This window comes from Mirounga angustirostris, unplaced genomic scaffold, assembly GCF_029215605.1.
Source record: "Mirounga angustirostris isolate CCGP_5_RB_7025 unplaced genomic scaffold, mMirAng1.0.hap1 SCAF_5, whole genome shotgun sequence".
NCBI lineage: Eukaryota > Metazoa > Chordata > Mammalia > Carnivora > Phocidae > Mirounga > Mirounga angustirostris.
The window spans coordinates 154312424-154334693 of NW_026991713.1; the positions used below are offsets into that span (position 1 = coordinate 154312424).

At 50.4% G+C, this 22270-nt stretch overlaps 1 protein-coding gene and 1 long non-coding RNA gene across 7 annotated transcripts in view; one reads left to right on the top strand and one right to left on the bottom strand.

Annotated features, from left to right (window-relative positions):
- LOC123844510 (uncharacterized) overlaps positions 1–3164 on the bottom strand; it is an 8727-nt gene extending 5563 nt beyond the window's left edge. The window contains exons 1-2 of the long non-coding RNA XR_006790795.3: positions 2246–3164; positions 41–79 (exon numbers count right to left, since the gene is read on the bottom strand). This is a non-coding gene — a long non-coding RNA (uncharacterized LOC123844510). The remainder of the gene's footprint in view (positions 1–40; positions 80–2245) is intronic.
- A 33-nt stretch (positions 3165–3197) lies between these two features.
- The window catches only part of VPS35L (VPS35 endosomal protein sorting factor like), a 113161-nt gene continuing 94088 nt past the window's right edge, over positions 3198–22270 (top strand). For 2 of the 6 annotated variants that reach the window (XM_045875077.3, XM_045875079.3), the window contains exons 1-7: positions 3202–3332; positions 8941–9040; positions 11478–11633; positions 13240–13362; positions 15764–15788; positions 18524–18600; positions 21712–21840. In XM_045875077.3, coding sequence (XP_045731033.1) covers positions 3316–3332; positions 8941–9040; positions 11478–11633; positions 13240–13362; positions 15764–15788; positions 18524–18600; positions 21712–21840 — 627 coding nt within the window. In that variant the 5' untranslated portion in view covers positions 3202–3315. Of the gene's footprint in view, positions 3333–8940; positions 9041–11477; positions 11634–13239; positions 13363–15763; positions 15789–18523; positions 18601–21711; positions 21841–22270 lie in introns of those variants that run through there. The other 4 variants (XM_064592608.1, XR_010411867.1, XM_045875080.3 and 1 more) reach the window with 4 other exon arrangements.

Sequence of the window (22270 nt, forward strand, 5' to 3'; positions counted from 1 at the left end):
TAGAGGAGAGCCTGCACTGTATAATCTGAAAACCGCTCACCTTTTTCTGGGGCCGCCCTTCAGCTGTGGTTCATTTCATCTGCTGGGAATGGTGGACATGATATGACTGGAGCTGAAAACAAGCCCGCCCCCAGCCCCCAGCCCCCAGCGAAAAGTTAAAAGTAAATGAAAAGTTAACGGTTATACAAAAATAAGCAAACGGAGGTGGAATGCTTTATCACTGAGGGACTATAGCCAGCACACGTATGGGTTATAAAAATAACTTAAGGGGCGCCTGGGTGGCTCAGTCGTTGACCGTCTGCCTTCGGCTCGGGTCATGATCCGGGGTCCTGGGATCGAGCCCCGCATCGGGCTCCCTGCTCCCACGGGAGCCTTCTCCCTCTGCCTACTTGTGCTCTCTGTCAAATAAAATCTTTACAAAAATAATTTAAAAGAAACAAGGAAGAATCACTATGCTGTACTTCTGAAACTAATATTACACTGTATGTTAACTGGAATTTAAAATACTCCAACCCCCCCCCCCCCCCGCAACAGAACAAAACCCAGAACCCAATCTAAAACACACACACACAGAAGGGAGACTTGCTGAATACAGCAAATCAAACTGGAATATGGTGTAGTGACTGAGTCACATCCTCAATTAAGTTCTAAGGACAGCTCTGAGGGCCAAAAATCGTGTCTAGCCAAAATTACCGTTGACAACAAAATACTGCCTTTTCACTTCCTTTCGTGGCCAGTTTCTCTGTGGCTCTCAATTCTTCGGTTTCTTCAGGTGGTTTACTTCTCAGCCGGTGGTGGGGTAACCCCCCCCCCCGCACATTCCCGTGGGTTAAAACAGCCGGCTTGGGGGTACGCGCCCCGCTCACCCAGCCCCGGAGCTCGTCCGAGCTGCAGAAGCCCGGCCGCGCCGGACCCAAATCGGAGCCCGCGCCGGGGTGCACACGCCGGCGACAGCAGGTTGCCGTGCAGACAAGAGCTCTGAAGGTGCAACGCGATCCTCTGCGGGCCTGCGGATGCTCAGCTTCAGGCGAGCGCTGACCGCGCGCGGGGCGTTTTATTTTATTATTTTTTAAAGATTTATTTATTTGACAGAGAGCAAGAGAAGGAACACAAGCAGGGGGAGTGGGAGAGGGAGAAGCAGGCCTCCCGCCGAGCAGGGAGCCCGACGTGGGGCTCGATCCCAGGACCCTGGGATCATGACCTGAGCCGAAGGCAGACGCTTAACCGGCTGAGCCACCCAGGCGCCCGGCGCGGGGCGTTTTAGAGCCGTCTCCCCACACGTGAGAGTCAGCGGGACCCGGCGTGCGGAACTCCCGTGTGCCGCCGAGTGTATTATCGCGCCGTTTTCCCGGGAACGTGGTTCATGCGCTGTCAGAGGCCACTTGCGAGGAACGGGGCCCAGCGGGGAGGAGACGCCGCCTGGTGATTAAGCACGTCTCCCCACCAGATCGGTTAACCGCAGCCGCTGCCGCTCGGGGCACTCAGGCGCCTCAGGCACTCCACCTGCGGTGGCTCCCGAACAGGGGGCCATGGTGCAGATCTCAGAGGTTTGCTGGGAGGGGCCCGTGAAGCGGTTGCACAGCGCCTGACACAGTAAAGCATGCAGCAAACAGTAGCTCTTAGGAAGATACCCCGATTTTTTTTTACCCCGGGAAAACACTACAACACATAAGTTCTGTGGTCGAATCGGGTATCCACCCTTACGGAAACATTCAGCTTTGCCAAGTTGGGTGACAAGCTTAACCCCAACTTCCCTATGTGGCTTAGCTCCAGCTGAAGGCGGTCATCTCCGGGCCACGGCAGCCCTTAGAGACCCGGGTTGTTAGTCCTGGGAGGGGCGTCGGGAGGGGAAAGCAGCGGCCTGGTAAGAACGGCGCCTACCCCAGCCAAACAGCGAATTCGCTGTAAAACCGCGCGAACCCCAGACACCGTCTCCCCATCCCCAGCCGCGGCTAGCCGCTTCGCTGCGTCCGTGTGCGGATTCTTTTGCGCCCCCAGAGGGCGCTGGTGGGCTAGGTAGCCGGCTACCCTTTCCTATACACGGCGCATGTCCACGCTGCGGCGCGCCTCCCGGGGCGGGGGGGGGGGGGGGGGGGCGCACATACGATTGCCCTTCACAATCATGGCGTCGCAGATACCGCAGTGGAGATGTGCCCGCCCCTTACTATCATGGCGCCTCAGTAGCCCACCGGAAGGGCGCATGCCCCTCACAATCATGGCGCCACAGGAGGGAAAGTACGCCCACCTCTCGCAATCACGGCGAAGCAGGCGGCGCTCCGAAAGTGTATTCGCCCCTCATAATCACGGCGTTGCAGTGGAGCGAAAATGCGTCTGTCCCTCGCAGTCGTGCCAGTAACTGCACAGCCTCGGCTTTTCCGCACTAGTGCCCGCCCTCATAACTGTAGTGCTGGCGAACGGTGTAACCTGGGTTTTGAAGGCGGGTATCTGCCTTTACAGTCATGGGGGCACAAGTCCGTGGACGTACGCCCGCCCCTCACAATCATGGCATCTAGGCCGGCGCTCCGGAAGTGTGCCTGGCCCCTCACGGTCGTGGAACGGCGGACCTTTCGGGGAAGTCGGCCTGCCCCTCACGATCATGGCGTCTGAGACGCGCTTCGGAAGTGTATTTGACTCTCACAATCATGGCACCGCGGACCATTCTGCGCAAGTGCGCCTGCCCCTTACAATCACCACAACCGGCACAGTCTCGGGCCTTCAATGCTGGTGCCCATCCCAATAACTATAATGCCGGTGGACGTCGCAACCTGGGATGTAAGGGAAGGCATCCATTGGGAGAGCACCTGCCCTTCACAATCACGTCATTGGCAAAGAGCAGAGCCTGGATTTTGCGACACTGGCGCCCGTCTCCTTAACTATAACGCTAACGGACCAGTACAGCCTCGGCTTTGAGGAAAGGTATCTACCCCTCACAGTCATGGCGTCAGTGGACAGCACAACGGAAGTGCGTATGCCCCTCACAACCATGGCGCCGACGAACGGCTTAGTTGATGCGCGTGCCCCCGCCCCAAATTATGGTGCCGATGACCGGCTCACAGGAAGTGCGTTTGCCCCTCATAATTATGGCGCCGAGGACAGGCTCAGGGGAAGTCCGCCCGCCCCTGACAATCATGGCGCTGCCAAAGCTCCGCGAGGGGGGTCCTGCCCCTCACAATCATGGCGCTCGCGAGGCTCAGCGGGGGAGCGTCTGCCCCTTACAATCATGGCGGCCAGAGCGGGGCGGGGCGGGGCGAGGCGGTGTCTGGGAGGGAGAAGAGGGCTGGCTGCCCCAGCACAAGCGCTCATGTGACTGAGAAGATGGCCGTCTTTCCCTGGTAAGGAAGAAGCGGCGGGTGGTCTTCGGAGAGGGGCTCTTTTTGCTGTGTCTGGGTCTGTCTCTTCGAGTGTGAGCGTGTGCGCGCGAGTGAATGGGAATTGCTCTTTTCGGGCGTGCTGGCGGAGTCTCCCATCGCATCCCGGGTGGTTTTGACCACAGACTCCCCGGCCTCTACCCCTCCAGAAGAGGTCCCTGAGACAGGACGGGGGGAATCTTGGTTCCCCCCCGGCTACCCCTTTCTTGAACCTTTCACGCCCCCCCCCATTCATTTCATAAAGAAAACTCCAGTTTCCCGGCTTCCTGTTTCCCAGGTTCTGGGGGCGCTGCATGCAGGGGGTGGGCTCAGCTCTGAGTCTGGATGATACGGGACACCTGGCTGTTTCCTCCGCTGTTCAGCTCACCTGGAGGACTCTTGATTTTATTTGTAAAATGGCTTCCATTCGTCCCACTGCGTGCTGGGCACCGCGGATGCAGAGCCTTCAGACATACTGCTTGGCCTCAAGGAGTTGACAGTTGAATGGAGCAGACACACACAACAGAAGGGTCTCCAAAGCGGGCATTGGGATGAGGCATAACCTCCCCTGGGGGGCTCCGGGAAGACTTAAGAGGAGCAGAGTCTTAAATTGGGTTTTGGAGGATGCATAGGAGCTCATAACAGGCAGGAACGGCATGTGCCCTGGCTGACCCGCCTGTCCGCGCTCTTGTGACTGGAGTGGCTGGGAGGGATTGGTGCTGTGTGTGCACCAGAAGGCCGCAAGCTGTGACGGTCACAGTGGGATTATTTGGGGATATGCGCTCTACCCTGCATCTCAAAGGGAGATCGTTTTCTGATCTTTCTTTCCAAATGATGTAAAGTGGTTTACCTTGAATGAGTGAGTAAATGAATACACAGCCTTAGACTCTAGAAATACATACAACCTTCTGATTTTATGCTTGATAAACAGCTGCCTTCCACACTCGAAGAGACAGATAATAAAGTGTGGGTCGAAAGAGGCATTCTGGGGAGATCCACGACAACGCAGCTGGGCTTGGGGAGCCCTGCACCCCAAACCTGCAGCCCAGGGCCTGGATTGGAAGTCCAGCTGCTGGTAATGGTTAGGAGCACAGCCTCTGGGCTCCAAACCTCAAGCTCCTTGCAGGCTGTACGACTTTAGGTAAACTAACTGCTTCACCTCTCTACCTCCACTTCCTCACCTGAAAAGTGGGGTTGTTTTGAGGATTAAATGATATGCTACACATTAAGCACTTAACACAGTGCCTGGTGCACACACAAACGGCTCCATAAATGTCAAATTTAACGAAAGAAACCCATTTCTTCTCTGTAGACCTTCTCTGTTTCCTCATTCATCCCACAGAATATTGCTGAGCACCTACTATCTGCCATGCTCCATGCAAGGCACAGCAAGGTTAAAACTCGGTCCCTTTATTTATTAAAAAATTTTATTTAGAGAGAGCGAGAGAGAGGACGCACACCAGCAAGGGGAGGGCCAGATGGAAAGAATCCCAAGCAGGCTCTGTGCTGAGTGCAGAGCCTGATGTGGGACTCGAGGTCACGACCCTGAGATCATGAAGTGAGCCGAAATCAAGAGTTGGGCGCTTAACGGGCTGAGCCACCCAGGTGCCGCTTGGTCCCTTTAAAGAGCAGCAAGTGTTGGGAATCGTTAGGATGAATATGTGCTGCCGAAGGAACCTGGAGAGGACGGCCAGGTCAGGGGCTTTGCAGACCCCAGGTGTTAAAAGGTTTATGGCACCTCTGTTTGATTTAAAGTAAAAAGATCGCAGGTAAAAATGTACTGGGATGCACAGATTAAAATAGCATCTTCCTGGATTTTCTCATTCGAAACTTCCAGACAAGTTAATTGAAGCCAGATGTTTCTCATTGGTTTTGGTGTTTAATTAAGCCTTAATGATACCCTACAAGGTGCTTCGCGTGACTAGATCTAAGGAAACTCGGGGGCATCCAATCCCGATTTAGCATATCAAGACCTGGGAAGGAAGTCGCTGAAGTGTTAGCCAGCTGCGGTGGGAAATGATGGCTTTTTTTTTTTTCCCTGGCAGCCGTCAAGGACCCACGCGAGCCTTTAGCGTTGCCAGGGGCTGGGATGATGGGCGATTTTTATCAGCCGAGTCTGCTCTGTTCTGAATGGAAAAAGCAAAGTAGGGATTGTGAGAAAATGCCCGTTGGGGGGCGCCGTTGGCCTTACCAAAGACCCAGGCCGTGAGGACCAGGCTTTAGCATCTCAAATTGTGGGGAAACTAGTTAGGAGCCTAGAGCAAATTTGAGTGGAAGAAGTGATAGAAAGATCAGCTGTTTGACATGGAATTTCTAAAAGGATAAGTGTTCCCCCCCCCCGCTTTTTTTGTTTTTCCCAGAAGCAATTTTTCCCCCTCCCCTCAAACTTAAAAAATGTATTTCAAAGCTTGGCCCTTTAAAAAAAAAATAGACAAAAGTAGACAATTGTTTAAGGTTCTCAAGATGACCCCCAGCTGGTCTCCAGAGCCCCTGCATCTGAGAATCGGGCTGCCTCAGGTTGCTTGTGTCCCTCAGCACTTGCTGCTGTCACCTCAACTCTAAGCCTCAGCTTCTCCGTCTGGAAAATGGGCGTAATAATAGCACCTGCATCAGGGGGTTGGTTAAATGAGTGCAGGGAAAGGGCTTGGCATGGATCCCCGTGTACAGTCAGCACATAACAAGCGAGAACTATTATTTCTATTCTGCATATCACCCTACTCTTTTTGATACTGTACTTTTCTCAGCTGTTGATTGATTTGTTGACGATTATGACAGGGATGAAAAACATTAGCAACTGAATTTCCGGTCCGATTACATTTCCACTCATCCTACTAAACCTTTCAAAATTCTATTGATAAAGTTAAGAATGATCTGAAAGGAGGGAAAGTGTCATTTGATTTTTTTTTTTTTTTTTAGATTTTATTCATTCATTTGAGACACACAGAGAGAGAGAGAGCATGAGCAGGGGGAGAGGGAGAGGGAGAGGGAGAAGCAGGCTCCCCGCTGAGCCAGGAGCCTGATGTGGGCTTGATCCCAGGACCCTGGGATCATGACCTGAGCCGAAGGCAGATGCTTAACCGACTGAGGCACCCAGGTGCCCTGTGTCATTTGATTTTTAAACTCTGTTACGGCTGCCGATGGCTATTACTCCAATTTATTTATTCTTGAGGTCTTTGTTTATTATATAAGTCAAGGATTGGCTGGCTGCATATCAAAGGGAGTTTGGAAGAGCATTTTATATTTTTGGGAGACGAGGACCGGTGTGGTTGGTGAGTGTGACCCAGAGACATTAGGCAATAAATATATCGTGATAGGGGTTTTCCTTTCAAAAAAATAAAAAGTCGAGCTCTACCAGTATTGTTGACCGGCCTTCCTCCGTTCCTGCCCTCAAAGCCACTGTTAATTTAGAAAGGGATAGGCATGAAATGACCTAGGATCTCCGTTCTCTTGTACGGAGTTAGGTTTCTGGGTTAGTGGAGCTCGAGTAAGGCTGACAGGTGGCACAGCGCAGCTGGATTTGGGGTCCCTGCAAGGACTAATGAAGCCAGGGGGCAGGGAGTGGCACGGGGTCATGGTGGGAGGGGGTGGAGGCTGAGGAACGAGGTGACCGGCTCTCTGTGCTCTTTGAGGCTCTAGTGTTCTCCAAGTTTTTAAAACCTGTTTCCCTTTTGATGAGCCATTCCGGCTTTCAGTCATTTCTCTCTTGGTTTTTACGGTAAGTATTCAAGAGCAGCCAAGTTGCTCCTGCAACACTTTGCTTAGAAATGTCCTCACCCATGTACCCCATTTCATGGCTCCCAGGTTCTGCCTTCCGCAGAGCACCAGGATGTGAGCGCAGTCCAGCCAAGCTGCCTGCCACATTATGACAGGGAGCACCTTTCCATGTCCAGTTACCTGGTCCTCATTTCCATCTGAGTGAGTCCTCGCTAGACTGACCTTCACCGTCCGAACTTCTAGCAGCTTCTGTTTGCAGCCACTGGCGTGTTCTGGAGGAGGGTCGAGGCTTTCTCTGCAGCTCTCCTGCCCTCTCTCCGAGCCCTCACGACAATCACCCGTGACCGTCCACCCGGGGCGATGACATTTCTAGTCTGTCTTACAAAACCCTTCCAGCCTGTACCTGTTCCGGTTCCTGAGCTGCTTCCTCATTTTTTAGGTATTTGGTACAGCAACACTCCCACTTCTCAGTCCCTGTTATCTTAGTTCATTTGGGCTACTATAAAAAAAAAAAAAAAGACTACAGATGGGGACAATTATAAACAAAAGTATTTGTTTCTCCTGGAGGCTGGAAGTCTGGGATCCCAACACCTGCATGGTGTGTCTTCATGGGGTGGGGGGCTCCTGGGGTCCCTGGTCTCAGGGCTCTGATCCCCCTCATGAGGCTCCTCCCTTACGGCCTCATCACGTCTTGAAGGCCCATCTCCTCTAACACCATCATCTTTGGGGGTGAGGATTTCAGAACTTAGCACCTCTTCTGTGCTAGTTGTGCGTTTTAATGCTACGTGTATTTTAAATACCGTAAGTTACCATTTTTTGCAGTCACTAATCTAGTTTTACCCACACCTTTACTTTCAATTACTCTAAAGTAGGTATGGGTGATATGAGTGTGTACATGCACATACGTGTACATGTTATATATATAGGTTTTGTTTTTGATTGAGATCACTTTGTTTCCACATGTACCTTTTTTTCCCCCTTTTTCTTTGACTGGAAGCTCTTCAGCCCTTATGACCGAAGGGCAGTTTCCGTAGGTGCAGAATTTTTGGTTGGCAGTTAATTTCCTCGGGACTTGAGTGGTACCATCCCTTTGCCTGTTGGCTCTCATCTCTGCTGAGACAGTAATCATTCTTTGAAAATAAGGTGTCTTTTTTCCTTCTAAGAAATCCTCTCTTTAGTTTTTAGCCATTTTACTTTGAAAGCCCTAAGTCTGGTTTTAGTTTTGCTTTTGTACAGGTCCTGCTTGGGGCACAGGTGTTTCTTGAATCTGTAGCTTGATGTCTTTAGTTTCAGCTGTCATCCCTTCACACACTGCTTCTGCCCATTCTTTCTCTTCCCCTTTAGGGTTCCAGTTGTGTGTGTGTTAGACCTTCCCTTCCTGCCCCTTGGCACCTTTCCAGCTCTTCACTGTGCTTCCTGTCTGTCTTCCCCAGGTGTGTCAACGATCCCTTCACAAGACGGATGAAAACCCATGTGCTCTTTGTCTACTTCCTGCTCAGCTTCTTTCTCTGGCTTTATTCAGCTTCTGTGAACACTTTGCGGGGGAAACCAGGGCCCGATCTCTCGCTTCTCTGCACCCCCTGCTCTTGAGAAGCTCTTCTTTCAAGTCCTGGTTGTTTCGGGAGAGGCTGGGGAGGGAAGTTGGCTTCACTTCACTGAGCGCCCTTGGTTCTGGCATCTGGCCTCACGGGTCCCGGATGCCTTGGCAGCTACTTACACCTTGAACTGAGTGTTAAAATTCTATTTAGCGTTTCTCGGTGTTTGTAGAAGTATCGTTCCACTATAAACTGCTGTATCCTTGAGGAAGTCTGAGCAAACAGTTCTAGTGTTTTCTCTGTCTCCCTCCGCTGATCATTGTCTGGGTTTTGCTATCTGCCAGGCATTCCAGGAGCAGGAACTACAAGGCTGAGTTTGCATCATGCCGGCTCGAGGCTGTGCCATTGGAGTTTGGGGACTATCACCCGCTGAAGCCCATAACGGTAAGTTTGTCAAGGGCTCTCCAACTGATGTTCTTACTCCATGAAATTACAGACCAGGTTCCTGGGTCTTTCCCACTTGCCAGCAGTAGCTGCTTTCATATTCCACTAATTTTTTAGTTTTTTATTTCCTCTTCTTTGTGATGTTGACCTCACCCCCCATCATGTTCATTCTGCTCTTTCTCATATTCTTATATTCGCGAGGTTGTCATGAGCGCACGACGCCTTTGTTCCTGATGTGGAGGTGTAAACCAGATACCTTCTTAATTTGCCTGTGTGGAACATTAAGAATCTCTCTGATTACCGTAGAGGATGCTGTCCTGACTAGCGTCTTGGTCTACTTGTGAGTTATTTAAAAAACGAAAAGCAGGCAAGTGATGTAGATGGTCCCTCTCTTCTGGGTTAGCGCTGTTTGATCAGTAAGTAGTAGAAGCTGTGTGCGGGTCACCGTGGGTGGGGATGAGGGTGACAGACACAGACCAGTGGGTACCAAGGACATGAAGTTTCCTAATGGCGGAGAGCCTGAGAATGCACAGAGGCCATTACTTAAAGCAGGAGATCCTAGATGGAGCTTCTGCCTCCCAGGGCCCCTCCAGGCCCTGTGGGCTTGTGCGGCCATGGCTGACCCCCCGGTTGGGTCAGTTCCAGGCTTGCATCCTGTGGCTTAGCGACATGACAGCAGAGAGACTCTTCTCTAGCAGTGTTCGTTGCCCAGCTGGGCTACATGTCCCTCCCTGACCCACTCTGGTGTCCAGGGGTAGAACGTGCTGACTGATTGGGTTGGGGTAGTGCCCACCCTGGGAACTGGTAGCAGGGCCCACCCCAGCAGGCCTGTAGAAGCTGAGAGTCGGGGAGGGCTCCTTTCCCAAAGAAAACACGGACTGTGAGCCTGGGAGACGGAAGGCCGGATGCCAGGCAGACAGAATGACAAATGTACACCAGTAGGAGGCACTGGGCCAAATCATCCGAGGTTGGCGTCAGACCCTACGGGTTTAGGGCAAGGTCTTCAATAAGCCTGCCCTTGCTTGAGACACCCACTGCACATTTGGGGGACCCCAGGCCACCTGTACTTCTGACCAACTGGCTGCATATCCAAGATCTCCCTCAGGCTGGATAATGGGCTAGAACAGCTCACAGAACTCAGAAAAGTATTGTCCTTACAGTTTTATATAAAGGATATGGATGAGGAGCAACCAGCTGAGAGACACTTAGGGTGAGGTCTGGGAAGGTTCGGGACCACAGAGAGCTCTGTGCCCTCAGCCTGTGGACACATCGTGTGTCCACCAACCAGGAAGCTCACTGAGCTTTGGTGTGTCCACACTTTGTATTGGGGATTTTATTACATGGGTGTGGCGGAGTGATTCCTTGGCCACATGATTGGACCCTGAGGTCAGGCTGATATCACCTGGCTGTGCTCACAGACTTGGTCCTTCTCGTGACCAGCCGCCACGCTGTGGCATCTCATTAGCATAAACTCAGGTATGACTGACAGGCTTGTGAATGAGAGACACTCCAAGGACTAGAGCCCCCTTTTCCAGAACCAGGGTCAAAGGCCCGTCAGGCTCTCTTTTATCCAACCCTCTCCGTCATTCTCTCTCTCTCTCTCTCTCTCTCTCAAGACGGGTTTCCTCTGTCTCCCTGTGGATACCTTCCCAAAGTGTCCGTTACTGTCCCTCTGCCTCTGGCCCCTGGGTTTTCGTAGCTTCCTCATTTCAAGAGGAGAGTGGAGGGCAACTAGCCCTTCTGGATTTGGTCCTAAATTTTAGGCAGAGAGACTCTGGTTGCATCCTCTTGGCTCAAGAGTTCACCCCCAGTCTGGTCATCTGAAGCTGGGGGGAGTTGGAGGCCAGTGGACCAAAGACATGGCTTTATACCCCAACACCCTGCCCCGCCCCGTAGGACTCACCAGCATGTGGCATCGGGAAGTTCTCTGAAAAGGAAGACGGGGCATCCACTGCTTGGCGGTGATGACCCAGCCCAGCAGTACCCCTGAGACTGTCTTCAGAGCGGGACAAGCCTGGGATCTTGCGTGCCCTGGTTCACGACCCTCCCTAGACCCGTGGCACCTCGTGAATGACCTGACAGGCTTGTGAAGATGCGGGCTCTGGTGCCGTAGATCCCAGGGGGAGCTTGAGTGCCCACGTTCTTGAGCAGCTTCCTGGTGACATGGATGCTGCTTGTCCAGGGACATGCTTTGAGTAAGAGGGCCCGACGGGTGTGGTTAGAGCTCACCTCCTGGGCCCTAATGGCCCAGTCTCTGACTCACTCCTACTCCGCGCCTTCCCTTCCTCTGTAGCCGGGATTCTACAGAATCCCAGTAAGCGTCCCTGCCCCAAGCGGTGGTCACTTCAGTGAAGGGAATGAGCAAAAAGCCATGTGAGTGTATCTCTGGGAAAAGTCTTGGGAAACTTCCACTTGACCTCTCGGGTTTTCCCCACAGGTCACGGAGTCGAAGACCAAGAAAGTGAGCCGGAAAGGTAGCACTTCTTCCACGTCCTCCTCGTCTTCCAGCTCCGTGCTGGACCCGCTGAGCAGCGTGCTGGATGGGACCGACCCCCTCTCCATGTTCGCGGCCACGGCAGACCCTGCAGCCACGGTAACGCGGCCGCTGGTGGTCGGTCCTGCGGGGGCGGCGGTGGCGCTTTCATTTCATGGTGGTTTGCTTTCATTCTGCACAGGTCACGCAGCGGGGGGCGTCATGTTTGTACCGTTCAGCTGATCCAGGCGCCCACAGGGTCCGGCTTATGGAGGCCGCCCCTCCTTTCTTTATGAAGGCATTTCAAAATTCATTTTTGGTTTTAATTTCACCCTTTATAATTCCTTTATTTATTTATTTATTCTTAGGTAATTACGTAAGTAAATCGCTGATTTTTCATGTAAGAGAGTCAAACTGCCAACGAAGCCTGTGTCCTATTGGCCACCTTTGAGGTCCTCAGTGATCAGTGTTTTCAGTGTCTCTTCTGTCACTTTGTATTTCCTTTTCTTTTTAAAGATTTTATTTATTTGAGAGAGAGGGAGCTCATGAGCACACACAAGCAGGGGGAGCGGCAGAGGGAGAGGGAGAAACAGACTGCCCGCTGAGCAGGGAGCACAATGCGGGGCTCGATCCCAGCACCCTAGGACCATGACCTGAGCGGAAGGCAGACGCTTAATCGACTGAGCCACCCAGGTGTCCATCCTTTTTTTTTTAAAGACTTTCTGTTTAAGCAATCTCTACACCCAACATAGGACGCAAACTCACAACCCTGAGATCAGACGTCGCACGCTCTACCGACTGAGCGTCAGGCGTCCCTGCAGGATAACTTCTTAGAAGTTCGGTCCCGGGCTACGGCAGCGTGTGTTTAAGGTTTTGAGGGCCACTGCCACGTCCCTCTCCAAGAGGGCCTCGCCATGTTCGAGCACCGCCGGCAGCGCCCGTCTTCCTGCAGCCTTGCCACCTGGGATGTTCTCGGCACTTGAACTCTGCCATTTTGGTGGTTGAAAAATGACCGCTTGCCATTGGCCTTGCCTTGATTCTTAACGTGTTTGAGTGTCTTTTGATCTGTCTGTTGGCTATTTGTGGTGAACTGGCCGGAAAAGTATTTTATCTAGTAAACCTTTTAGATCTCTTTTATTCTGCAATGAGGGACTATCTGTCTGCCTTCTGCTTATATATTGTTTTCCCTTTAGCTTTGAGATATAATTGGTGAAATTGTTAGACATTTAAAATATGAACATGATTTTGCTGTTTGTCTTTTTTTACATTTGTTTAATTTCATTTTGTTTTTGTTTTTATTTTTTTAAAGGTTTTATTTATTTGATAGAGAGCACAAGTAGGCAGAGCGGCAGGCAGAGGGAGAGGGAGAGGCAGGCTTCCCATTGAGCATGGAGCCTGTCTCGGGGCTCGATCCCACAACCGCCATGAGTTCATGACTTGAGCCAAGGGTTGGCTGCATAATGGTCCGAGCCACCGGGTGCCCCGAATATTTGCTATTTGTATACATTGTGAAAACACTTCCCCCATCAAGTTAGTTAATAAATCCATCACCTCACATATTTACTTTTTTTTTTTTAATTTGGTGAGAACATTTAAGTTTTACTCTCCTAGCAAATTTCAGTTTTACGACACCTTGCTATCAACTGTAGTCACCTTGTTTTCTTATACTTTGTTTTTAAAGACTAAAATGGTACTGTGGCTGAGAGCTCATCTTGCCTTTCCTTAGGACAGCTCTAGAAAGAGACGAGACAGAGACGAGAACTCCATCGTAGGATCCGACTTCGAGCCCTGGGCCAACAAACGAGGAGAAATCCTTGCCCGGTACACCACCACAGAAAAGCTCTCCATCGTGAGTACCAGTATGCTCTTCCCCCAGGGCCCGCTTCGGACTTTGTAGTAATTGCTTTTTGTCACTATGATTCTGCCCCCAAGTGCGTGTGTAGGATTTTCCTTCACACCAAGCAATTCTCTGACGCCTGCTGGGTGTCCTGCAGCTCAACTCTGTTCTGACACAGAGAGATACCCGGAGATCGTGTCACTTCCCATGGGATAGGGACCTGGTCCCTCAACACTCTCTCCCGCTTCACCCTCGGGTCATGAGTCCAGGTCGTCTGCTGGGCTTCTGGCTATCTGGCTGTGCGTCAGATTCCCACCACCCTCGCCTCGGGTTCAGCTAATTTGCGCTGAGGTGGCTCACAGAACTCAGGAAACCGGTTCACTCACTAGATTACAAGGATATTGAAGGCCCCGAATTAACGTCCACTAGAAGAGAGACCTAGAGTGAGGTTCCAAACAACCTCTTTCCCTGTGGAGTTGGGGGTCCTGCATGGTGGCATGTGGGTGCATTCTGTTCAACCTGGAAACTCTCTGAGCCCTGTCCTTTTGGGTTTTTATGGAGGTTTCATTGCATTGACACGATTGATTAAATCATTGGCCATTGGTGATTGTTTCACTCTCTAGTCCTTCTCCCTTCCCTGGAGGTCAGGGCCTGGGACTGAAAGTTCTAATTTTGCTTCCCTTGGACACCAGTCCCCATCCTTAGGTGGGTCCTAAAGTCAGTTAACAGAAGACACCTTTACCACTCTCATCCCTTAGGAGATTTCAAGGGTAGTAGGAGCTTCTGTGCCAGGAACAGGATTTCTTACAAATCACAACATCACAGTTAATGTTTCCCCAACTCCTGGGCTCCGTACATTTCCCTCATTGTGTCAGCGTTAGTTGGGAGAAAAATGTGCTCATTGGTTTCTCAAAAAATGTGTTAAGAATCAGGGCTCTGGCATAGTTCAGGGGAAGAACTGGAACATTGGAGCCCTGTCTCTGGGGAGGTCTGAGTTAGGATGTGAGGAGCCTGCTCCCCACCACTCCCCAGCCCCCACCCCCGAAGAAGGTCTACTTCTTGCTGTGGCTCAGGTTTTCTTCCAGAACTGGAAGTTCAGTTTGGGTGGCCACAAGGCAGAGTCGTTGGCTCCGAGCTGAGACCTGAGACCGGCCAGGGAAAGCAGGGGAATGCCCGGGTTACTGAGGACGAGGTTCAGGAGCTTATAACTGAAGCCCTCACTAGTTTCGTAATACAGGGGTGACGTTTCTCTCTTGACCCTGAAAAGCAGCTCAGAGGTGGGTGGTCCAGGGCTAGAACAGCAGCTCTTTCTGTCCTGCCCTGTCCAGTGTCCCCTCATATCTGAGTTGTTGGAAGGAGGAAAGGGGAAAGTAGGATGCACACTTGCTCATTTGAGGACCCCTCCCAGAGTCCCCCCTCCACACACCCAGTCACATTTGTCTTGAAGGTCGTCACGGGCCAGACACATGTGGAAGGGAAGCTGGGAAGTGGTGACCAGCGTGCCCGTCAGAAATTGGGGCTGGAGGGGCGCCTGGGTGGCTCAGTCGTTAAGCGTCCGCCTTTGGCTCAGGTCATGATCCTGGGGTCCTGGGATTGAGCCCCGCATCGGGCTCCCTACTCAGCGGGAAGCCTGCTTCTCCCTCTTCCCCACTTGTGTTCCCTCTCTCACTGTGTTTCTCTGTCAAATAAATGAATAAAATCTTAAAAAAAAAAAAAAAAAGAAAAATCGGGGCTGGAGTAGGGAGGAGGGGTGGACCCGGTGGGCAATGGGAAGGCTCTGCCCGGGTCCCTCCCCTCCTGGCTTCCTCTCAGGGCTCGAGCTGGGTGAGGGGGGTGGAGGCAGAATCGCTGGACTAGTCGTTTTGTTCTGATTTTCTGAATGCATTGACTTACTTCAGAGCGCGATTTTTCAAGCAGGAATAATTTTACCTGCGGGGGACACCTGGCAATGTCTGGAGGTATTTTTGGTTGTCACAGCTGTGGGGATGTGACTGGCATCTAGTGGGTAGAGACCAGGGACGCTGCTAAACATCTTCCAGTGCACGGGGCCGCCCCCACGCAACAGGATTTTCCAGCCTCTAATATCAGTAGCACAAAGGCTGTGAAACCCTGATTGAGAGGAAGGTAAAGGCAACCCCGTGACGCGGTGCCCTGAACATTTTTGCTATTTGTTGGCTCACTTTGAGCATCCTAATTTGTGTAGAAATTTGAACCTGCCGTAGTTTCTAGTGAGCTGTGTTTTCTGCCTTTGATTAAATAGTTCGGTTTTTCATTTGGATAAGTAAGTAGCTTTGTTGGAAAATGATGGGTCATGTTGTCTTCATGCTACTTGAGTAAGTATCTTACAAGTTTTTGTTGTTGCAAAAGCTAGTCAGTTTTAAAAAATATTAACAAATTATTTTTGCCTCTGCAGAATCTGTTTATGGGATCTGAAAAAGGTGAGTTTTTGTTGTTGTTACTGTCTCAATGGGGAATTCTCCCATAACCTTTAGATAATTTCACAAAGGAAAAAAGTTTGTGGTATCTGGTCTGGTGTTTAATTCCATTAAAGCTGTTCTTTCCTAGATTATGTACAGACTTAGTAGAATTGAAATACATATTTATGTGATTAGTGGGGGAAGAAAAAGACCAAAGGAGTTTCTAAGAGTAAAACATTAGCTCACTGTCTGATTTTAGTTACAGCGGTAGTAGTCTCCTCTCTGAGTACCTCCTCACTAGCTGGAGAGTAGTTAAAATTCTCCTTTTTAGAGATCCATTACTTTGCCTTAAGTCTTTACCCACCCCTTGTGAGAAGGCAGATACGCTGGGGACAAGAGTCGCGGTCTTATTGACGACTGGTCCGTGAACACTGCGGTCCTCAGTTTCTTCTGCCAGGACACATGGTCAGAAGCTCTGGACCAGCGCACCTCAAACTAGCTGTGCAGCGGGCTCACCTGAGCAACTTTCGTACACACACACACACACACACACACACCACGGGGCCCCACTCCACTTGTTGAATTTACCTTGAGGAGTGGGACCCAGGTATTGCTTTTTATTTATTTATTTATTTGAGAGAGTGCGGGGGCGGGGAGGGGCAGAGGGAGAGGGAAAGAGAGTCCTAAGTGGACTCCATGCTGAGTGCGGAGCCCAATGCGGGGCTCATTGTCACGATCCTGCGATCACAACCTGAGCCAAAACCAAGAATTGGATGCTTAACCGATTGTGCCACCAGGACACCCCTGCAGAGTGCTTTTTTGGAGCTCGCAGGTGATTCTAAGGCACCTGACACAGCTTGTGCCACTGGGCTGCAGGTGAGCACAGCTGCGGTTTGGGTGCAGATCACTAGTACGGTAGTTGCAACTCTCCCTCGTTCTCTGCCGGTGGGAGCAACACTTCAGAAATGAGGAGAGTGGGAGCACCTTTGTGAGGGCCGTAACTTTGACCCCAATCCATGAAAAAATAAATCCGACTGTTGCATATCTACCAGTTTGGAAAGATCAGAAAGATTGACGAGATGACTTGCTGGCGAGAACGTATAGGAACGGGCACTCTCGTGCTGCCAGTGGGAGTGTAAAGTGATAAAGCACTGTGTAAAACACTTCTGTGGTTATCTATTAAAATTGAAGTTGGGCCAACCCTTTGACCCAGCAGTTCTATCAGGATACGCTCTAGATCAGAAATTGGCAAACGGCCTCCTGCAGGCCAGATCTGGCCCTCTGTTTTTGTAAATAAAGTTTTATTGGAACACAGCCATGCCAGGTTGTTTACATATTGTCTGTAGCTGCTTTGGGGCTGGAATGGCAGAGTTGAGTACCTGTGACAGAGACTATATAACTCACAAAACCTAAAATATTTATATCTGGCCCTTTACAGAAAGCGTTTTCCACCTCTACCCAAGTTCATGTTTTTCTTAAAGTGCGGTCCAAGGGCCGGTAGCATTGACATCACCTAGGAGTCCTTAGAAAGGCAGAGTCTCAGGCCCTGCCAGGCCTACTGAAAATCCGAGTTGCATGCCAACCCATCTGTAAGTGATTCCTGTAAAAGTCTGAGAAGGCGCTGCCCTGAAGAAATGTGTGTCTATGAACCAGGGACATAGAAATGTTCACAGCAGCATTGTTCATGGTAGCCCCAAACAGGAAACAACGCAAACATGTGTCAACAGTAGAATAAGAAATACATTGTGGTGTATTCACATAGTGGGAAATAGTAAACAGCAGGGAAACAGTTCTGTGTAACAACGGGTAAATTTCATCAACTGAAGATAATGGTGAACAGGAAGCAAGACCGTATCTGGGCTGGGTGGTGGTCACAAGGTTTTATAATTATCCATTAAAATGTACATGTGTGCACTTTACATATTATATTTCAAAGTGAAGGGAACAATAGAAACGAAGTAAAAAGAAAAACAAAAACAAACATTATTTGGAAACTTAAGGAGTCATTTGTTAGTAATTAAATAACTGCACCATGCTCTCAGCCTGATCCCAAACAAATCTTTGAGCTAACACCAGACCGAAGTAGCCAGTGCCTTCCAGGAATGAACTTCTGATCCTGAGAATGAGTTTGGGGGGCAGGAGCAGGGGGACGTCAGATCTAGAACAGAAGCCCCTTGCAGATGGGGAAAGATTTCTGAGATGAGGAGTGCTAGAGAGCCAGCTGGACAGACAGCCTCACCCTGCAGCTGGCCCACGGCCGGAGGGCGTCCCTTGGTCTCTGTCCCGCCAGCCCGTGGATGGGATGGCAAGAATCGGCCGACAGGTGATGATAGGAGGCATGGCTAGCCCTGTTTGCCCGAAGAGTGGGTATCAGAGTGTGACAGTCCCGCACTGAGGCCAAGCCTGAGAGGGCCTTTTGTTGGTGGAAGACAATGGCATGATGGATTTTTGGCGTCCTTCCCTGGTCTGCCTTTCTTTAGAAAACAAATGATTCAGTGAAAAGTTTATAAATACCAAATGGAGTGTGGAACCGTTTCGAGGCTGGCCCGCTGAGCTCTGGGGGCAGCTTCTGAGCGAAAATGTTTGCAGTGGAACTTTGGTTATATAAGGACGTGGTTTTCAGACTCTCAGAGTTGTCTGTAATGAAGTTCCCTGGCCCCCTTATTCACATTGAGGTGGAGAGTGAGAGATGCCTTCCCTTGGGGGTGTTGGGGACGGAGAAAGCCACCTGTGTGACATGAATCCATTCTGTTTAGGCAAAGCGGGGACCGTCACATCCGCCATGTCGGAGAAGGTTCGGACCAGGCTAGAGGAGCTGGATGACTTTGAGGAGGTGAGTGAGCAAGTTGTTGGCCGAGCACGGGGAGGATCGGTGCTTTTGTTTCTCCTGCCAAGTGAGATGCGTTTTGGGGGTAATTCCCAAGCCGCGCATTGTGCTCATTCCTCCCGAGGCACCAGCCGATCCAGGGGAAATGGCCAACGGTGCAGTTGGCTGACCGCGCAGGAACTGCCTTGGGCTGGTTTTCTGAAGGCGTCTTGTCGCTGTGATGCCCCAGCAGACCCAGGTCGTGTGGGGACAGGGTCTATATGGAAAAGCCAGCTGGAGCCACCTCCCTGGGAAGCGCCTTGCACAGGAACAAGATCATACCTGGTGCAGAGGCCTCTGCTGACTTGCTGTGGCTCACGAATCTTTCAGAAAACCTGCTTTTAGAGAACACGACTCATTTGCAAACTCTTAAGACTTGATGAATTTCACATGTAAATCTAGTTTTTTGTTTTTGTTTTTAATTCCACCTGATAACTGAGGGTCCACATTCCTGCATTTAACCAGGGCATGCGCTGTCCAGGTTATACAGTCCTTCCTGTCCCAATTCTCTTATGAACACTACAGGCCTGGCCCCTGGAGGCAGGGGAGTTTGCGTCCCCTGGGATGTCATTTAGAGAGGGCACCTAGCATCCTGAGTAAGAGACTCGGGAGCCAGACTGCCTGAGTTTGAATCTCGGCTCTACCGTTCGGCAATTCCGGGATTTGGGGCAAGGGGCTTAACAGCTCTGTTCCTCAGTTTGCTTATCTGTAAAATGGGGGATGCTGTATCGTACTTGCCTCTTTGGGTTGTTTGAGAAATGAAATAAGTTAATGCATATGAAGTGCTTGGACCAACAGCCAGTGCATGCTGTGTGTTCTTATTAGTTGCTGTCAGCACCGGCTTAACCTGAGTCTGGAGGCCTTACCTAGCTCAACTGCCGATGAGCAGAGTGCCCTTGGGTGTTCCCTTTCCCTATATCTGCATCCCTAACTAGAACATGGGCATGAAGAGTATAGTTGTGTGGACCCAATGGTAATGCTTTGAAATCCATAAAGGGCCTTGTGATGGCAGGTGCCATCGCCCTGTCCTGCATCTTGCCCCTCAGTTCAGGGTCCTTCCAGCTCTGAGACCAGAGCTTTTGGGTGCTCAGCAAAGTCTGTTCGCTCACCCTCTTATTTCCCAATTCAGAAAGGACACGTTTTGAATTAGGGTGCCGGGAGCCTCGGTCTGCATGTCCTCAGCCAACCTTGGCTAGCAGGAGAGGAATTGCTGAGCATTTGCGTCGAAGCTCTTCAGTCCAGGTGTCACCTGAGCTGGCTTCAGTTGCAAATGGGGACTCTGTTGAAGGATACAAGGCCACTACCTGAGCCCAAGGGCATGGTGGCCTGGAACCAGGAGTTAAAGAATCACCCAGACACCTAGCCAGCCACCCTCTGCCTTTCTCGGTTCTCTGTAGCGTCCTGTCACTGACTCTATACTTGTTGTGTTGTCCCCCCCCCCGCCGCCAAGATTGATTTTCTTGCTGCTCCCTGCTCTAAGCAGCAGATGGCTGCCCCCTGGCTTCCAGGCAGACGTCGCTTTTTAGTCAGGGCGAGGCTGGGTTGTACTGTGCTAACAAATGAACCTCCTAGATCGTAACGCAAGTTTATTTCTTCATCACATTACTCATCCGGTGAAGGTGACAGACACCCCACCATCCTGAGATGCTGCCATCTCAACAGATGGCTTCCAGGGTCCTCACCGCAGAGCTGAAAAAGGGTTACTTCTCACCGCCTCAGCCCAGAAGGTACACATGCTACTGTGCTCACAGCCCGTTGGCCCAAATTAGTCACGTGGCTCTTCCTGCTGCAAAGGGACAAGGAGGGCAGTTCAGGGATCTGTTGGGATCAGTCCAAATTTCCTGAACCTTCTGCTTGTATTTCTTTAATAAAGAGTTCTTTGCTTTGGATTCCCGGGAACATTGATAGAAAAAAGATTTAGTTCATGGTCTCGTGTGGGTTAATAGGACTCTCACTCCTATGAGCTTTGTAAATAAATAGCACTTAACAAGAGCCAAGGATTAACGAGCAGGTGCCATGTGCCAAAGGCTCTGCTAAATCTTTACATTCATAGTTTATTTCATCCCTGTGACGATCTTGCTTTCCTTCTGCCACAGCTTTTTGTTGTGGTCGGCTCTCTGTCCTGAAGGCACTCCCCATGATCTAGTTAACAGCCCCCACCACCCACTTTCGCCATTGTCCAGTAATACCTGCACACCCCTGAGTGTTTGGCTCAAGCATCCCTTCCTCCAGGAAATGATTCTTTTTTTTTTTTTTTTTTTAAGATTTTATTTATTTGTCAGCGACAGCACAAGCATGGGGAGCTGTAGAGGGAGAGGGAGAAGCAGGCTCTCCGCTGAGCAGGGAGCCCGACTCGAGGCTCAATCCCAGGACCCTGAGATCATGACCCGAGCTGAAGGCAGATACTTAACCGACTGAGCCACCCAGGCGCCCCAGGAAACCATTGTCGACCACCAGTCTAGAGTCCGTTCCTTCGTTACTGTATTTCTTCCATTCTGAGATAAACCTTTCCCCCCACATTTGAATATCCCTGAAATTGGGCTGCGTCTCTCAGTTAGTGCATGTCTGTGATTGGCATTTTTTTTTCTAACTTAGTGGTACACAAAGAATTGTGCTTCCTAGAATGGGCACCTCAGATTCAGTGAACTATGATGTAGGTTTTCATAGAATTGTTTCCTCTGGAGCATTTATCTCTGTTTATATTAATATCTATCTCATCTTCTGTATATGAAACTCCGTTAGTGCAGAAATAATGTATTTTTGCTCATCTTTGTGTCTCGGGCATCTGGTGTCCCCTGCTTGGCACACAGTGGTTCCCAATGATTATCTGAATCATTGAGCTGAGGGCTGACTTAGGTCTGACTTGCTCCAAGGTCAGTCTGAGTGCCTGCGCTCTGCTTGTTTTTGCAGAAAACTCAAAGAACCTCTTCAGTCACAAGACGAAACTATCATTTGTGGTTGGGAGCATGAGAAAAACTTAGAGACCAAAGCTCAGCCAATACTCAGTATTGTTCACAGGGTGGTGGCCAAATGTTGTTTTTCTTTTTGTGCTTATACCTTCCTACTTTCTGCCCATAGGGATCCCAAAAGGAACTGTTGAATTTGACTCAACAGGATTATGTGAACCGCATCGAGGAGCTCAACCAGTCGCTGAAGGATGCCTGGGCCTCGGACCAGAAAGTGAAGGCTCTAAAAATAGTCATCCAGGTCAGGTCTAGTGATTTTTTTTTTTTTTTATTCCTTTCCCCAGAATTTCCTATGTAAAACTGCTTTATAGGTAATTAAAGTTTTTCATAGGTCTGCCTTCAGGGTCTTATCCTACTTTTTTGCATCTGTTCCATTTTCACATACTTCCTTTGAAAGGCCCTGATGATGAATCTGTGCTTTTATGAGATACCTAATCCCAGGGCCACCATGTACAGCTGCACAGGTTGTATACTGCACAATTCCATGACCTTCAGCTTGGATTACAGAATTAATGATTTCCCCTGGAATGTGCAGGTTTTGGGCCCTGATACATCCACTGACACATTTATGGTTTGTACAAACTAAAGATTGACCAACTGTCTTGGGTTCCTTGATCAGATTTCCTTTGTATTTTGGGGACTTATGGTTGTGTGTCCCTGGTATGTGCATT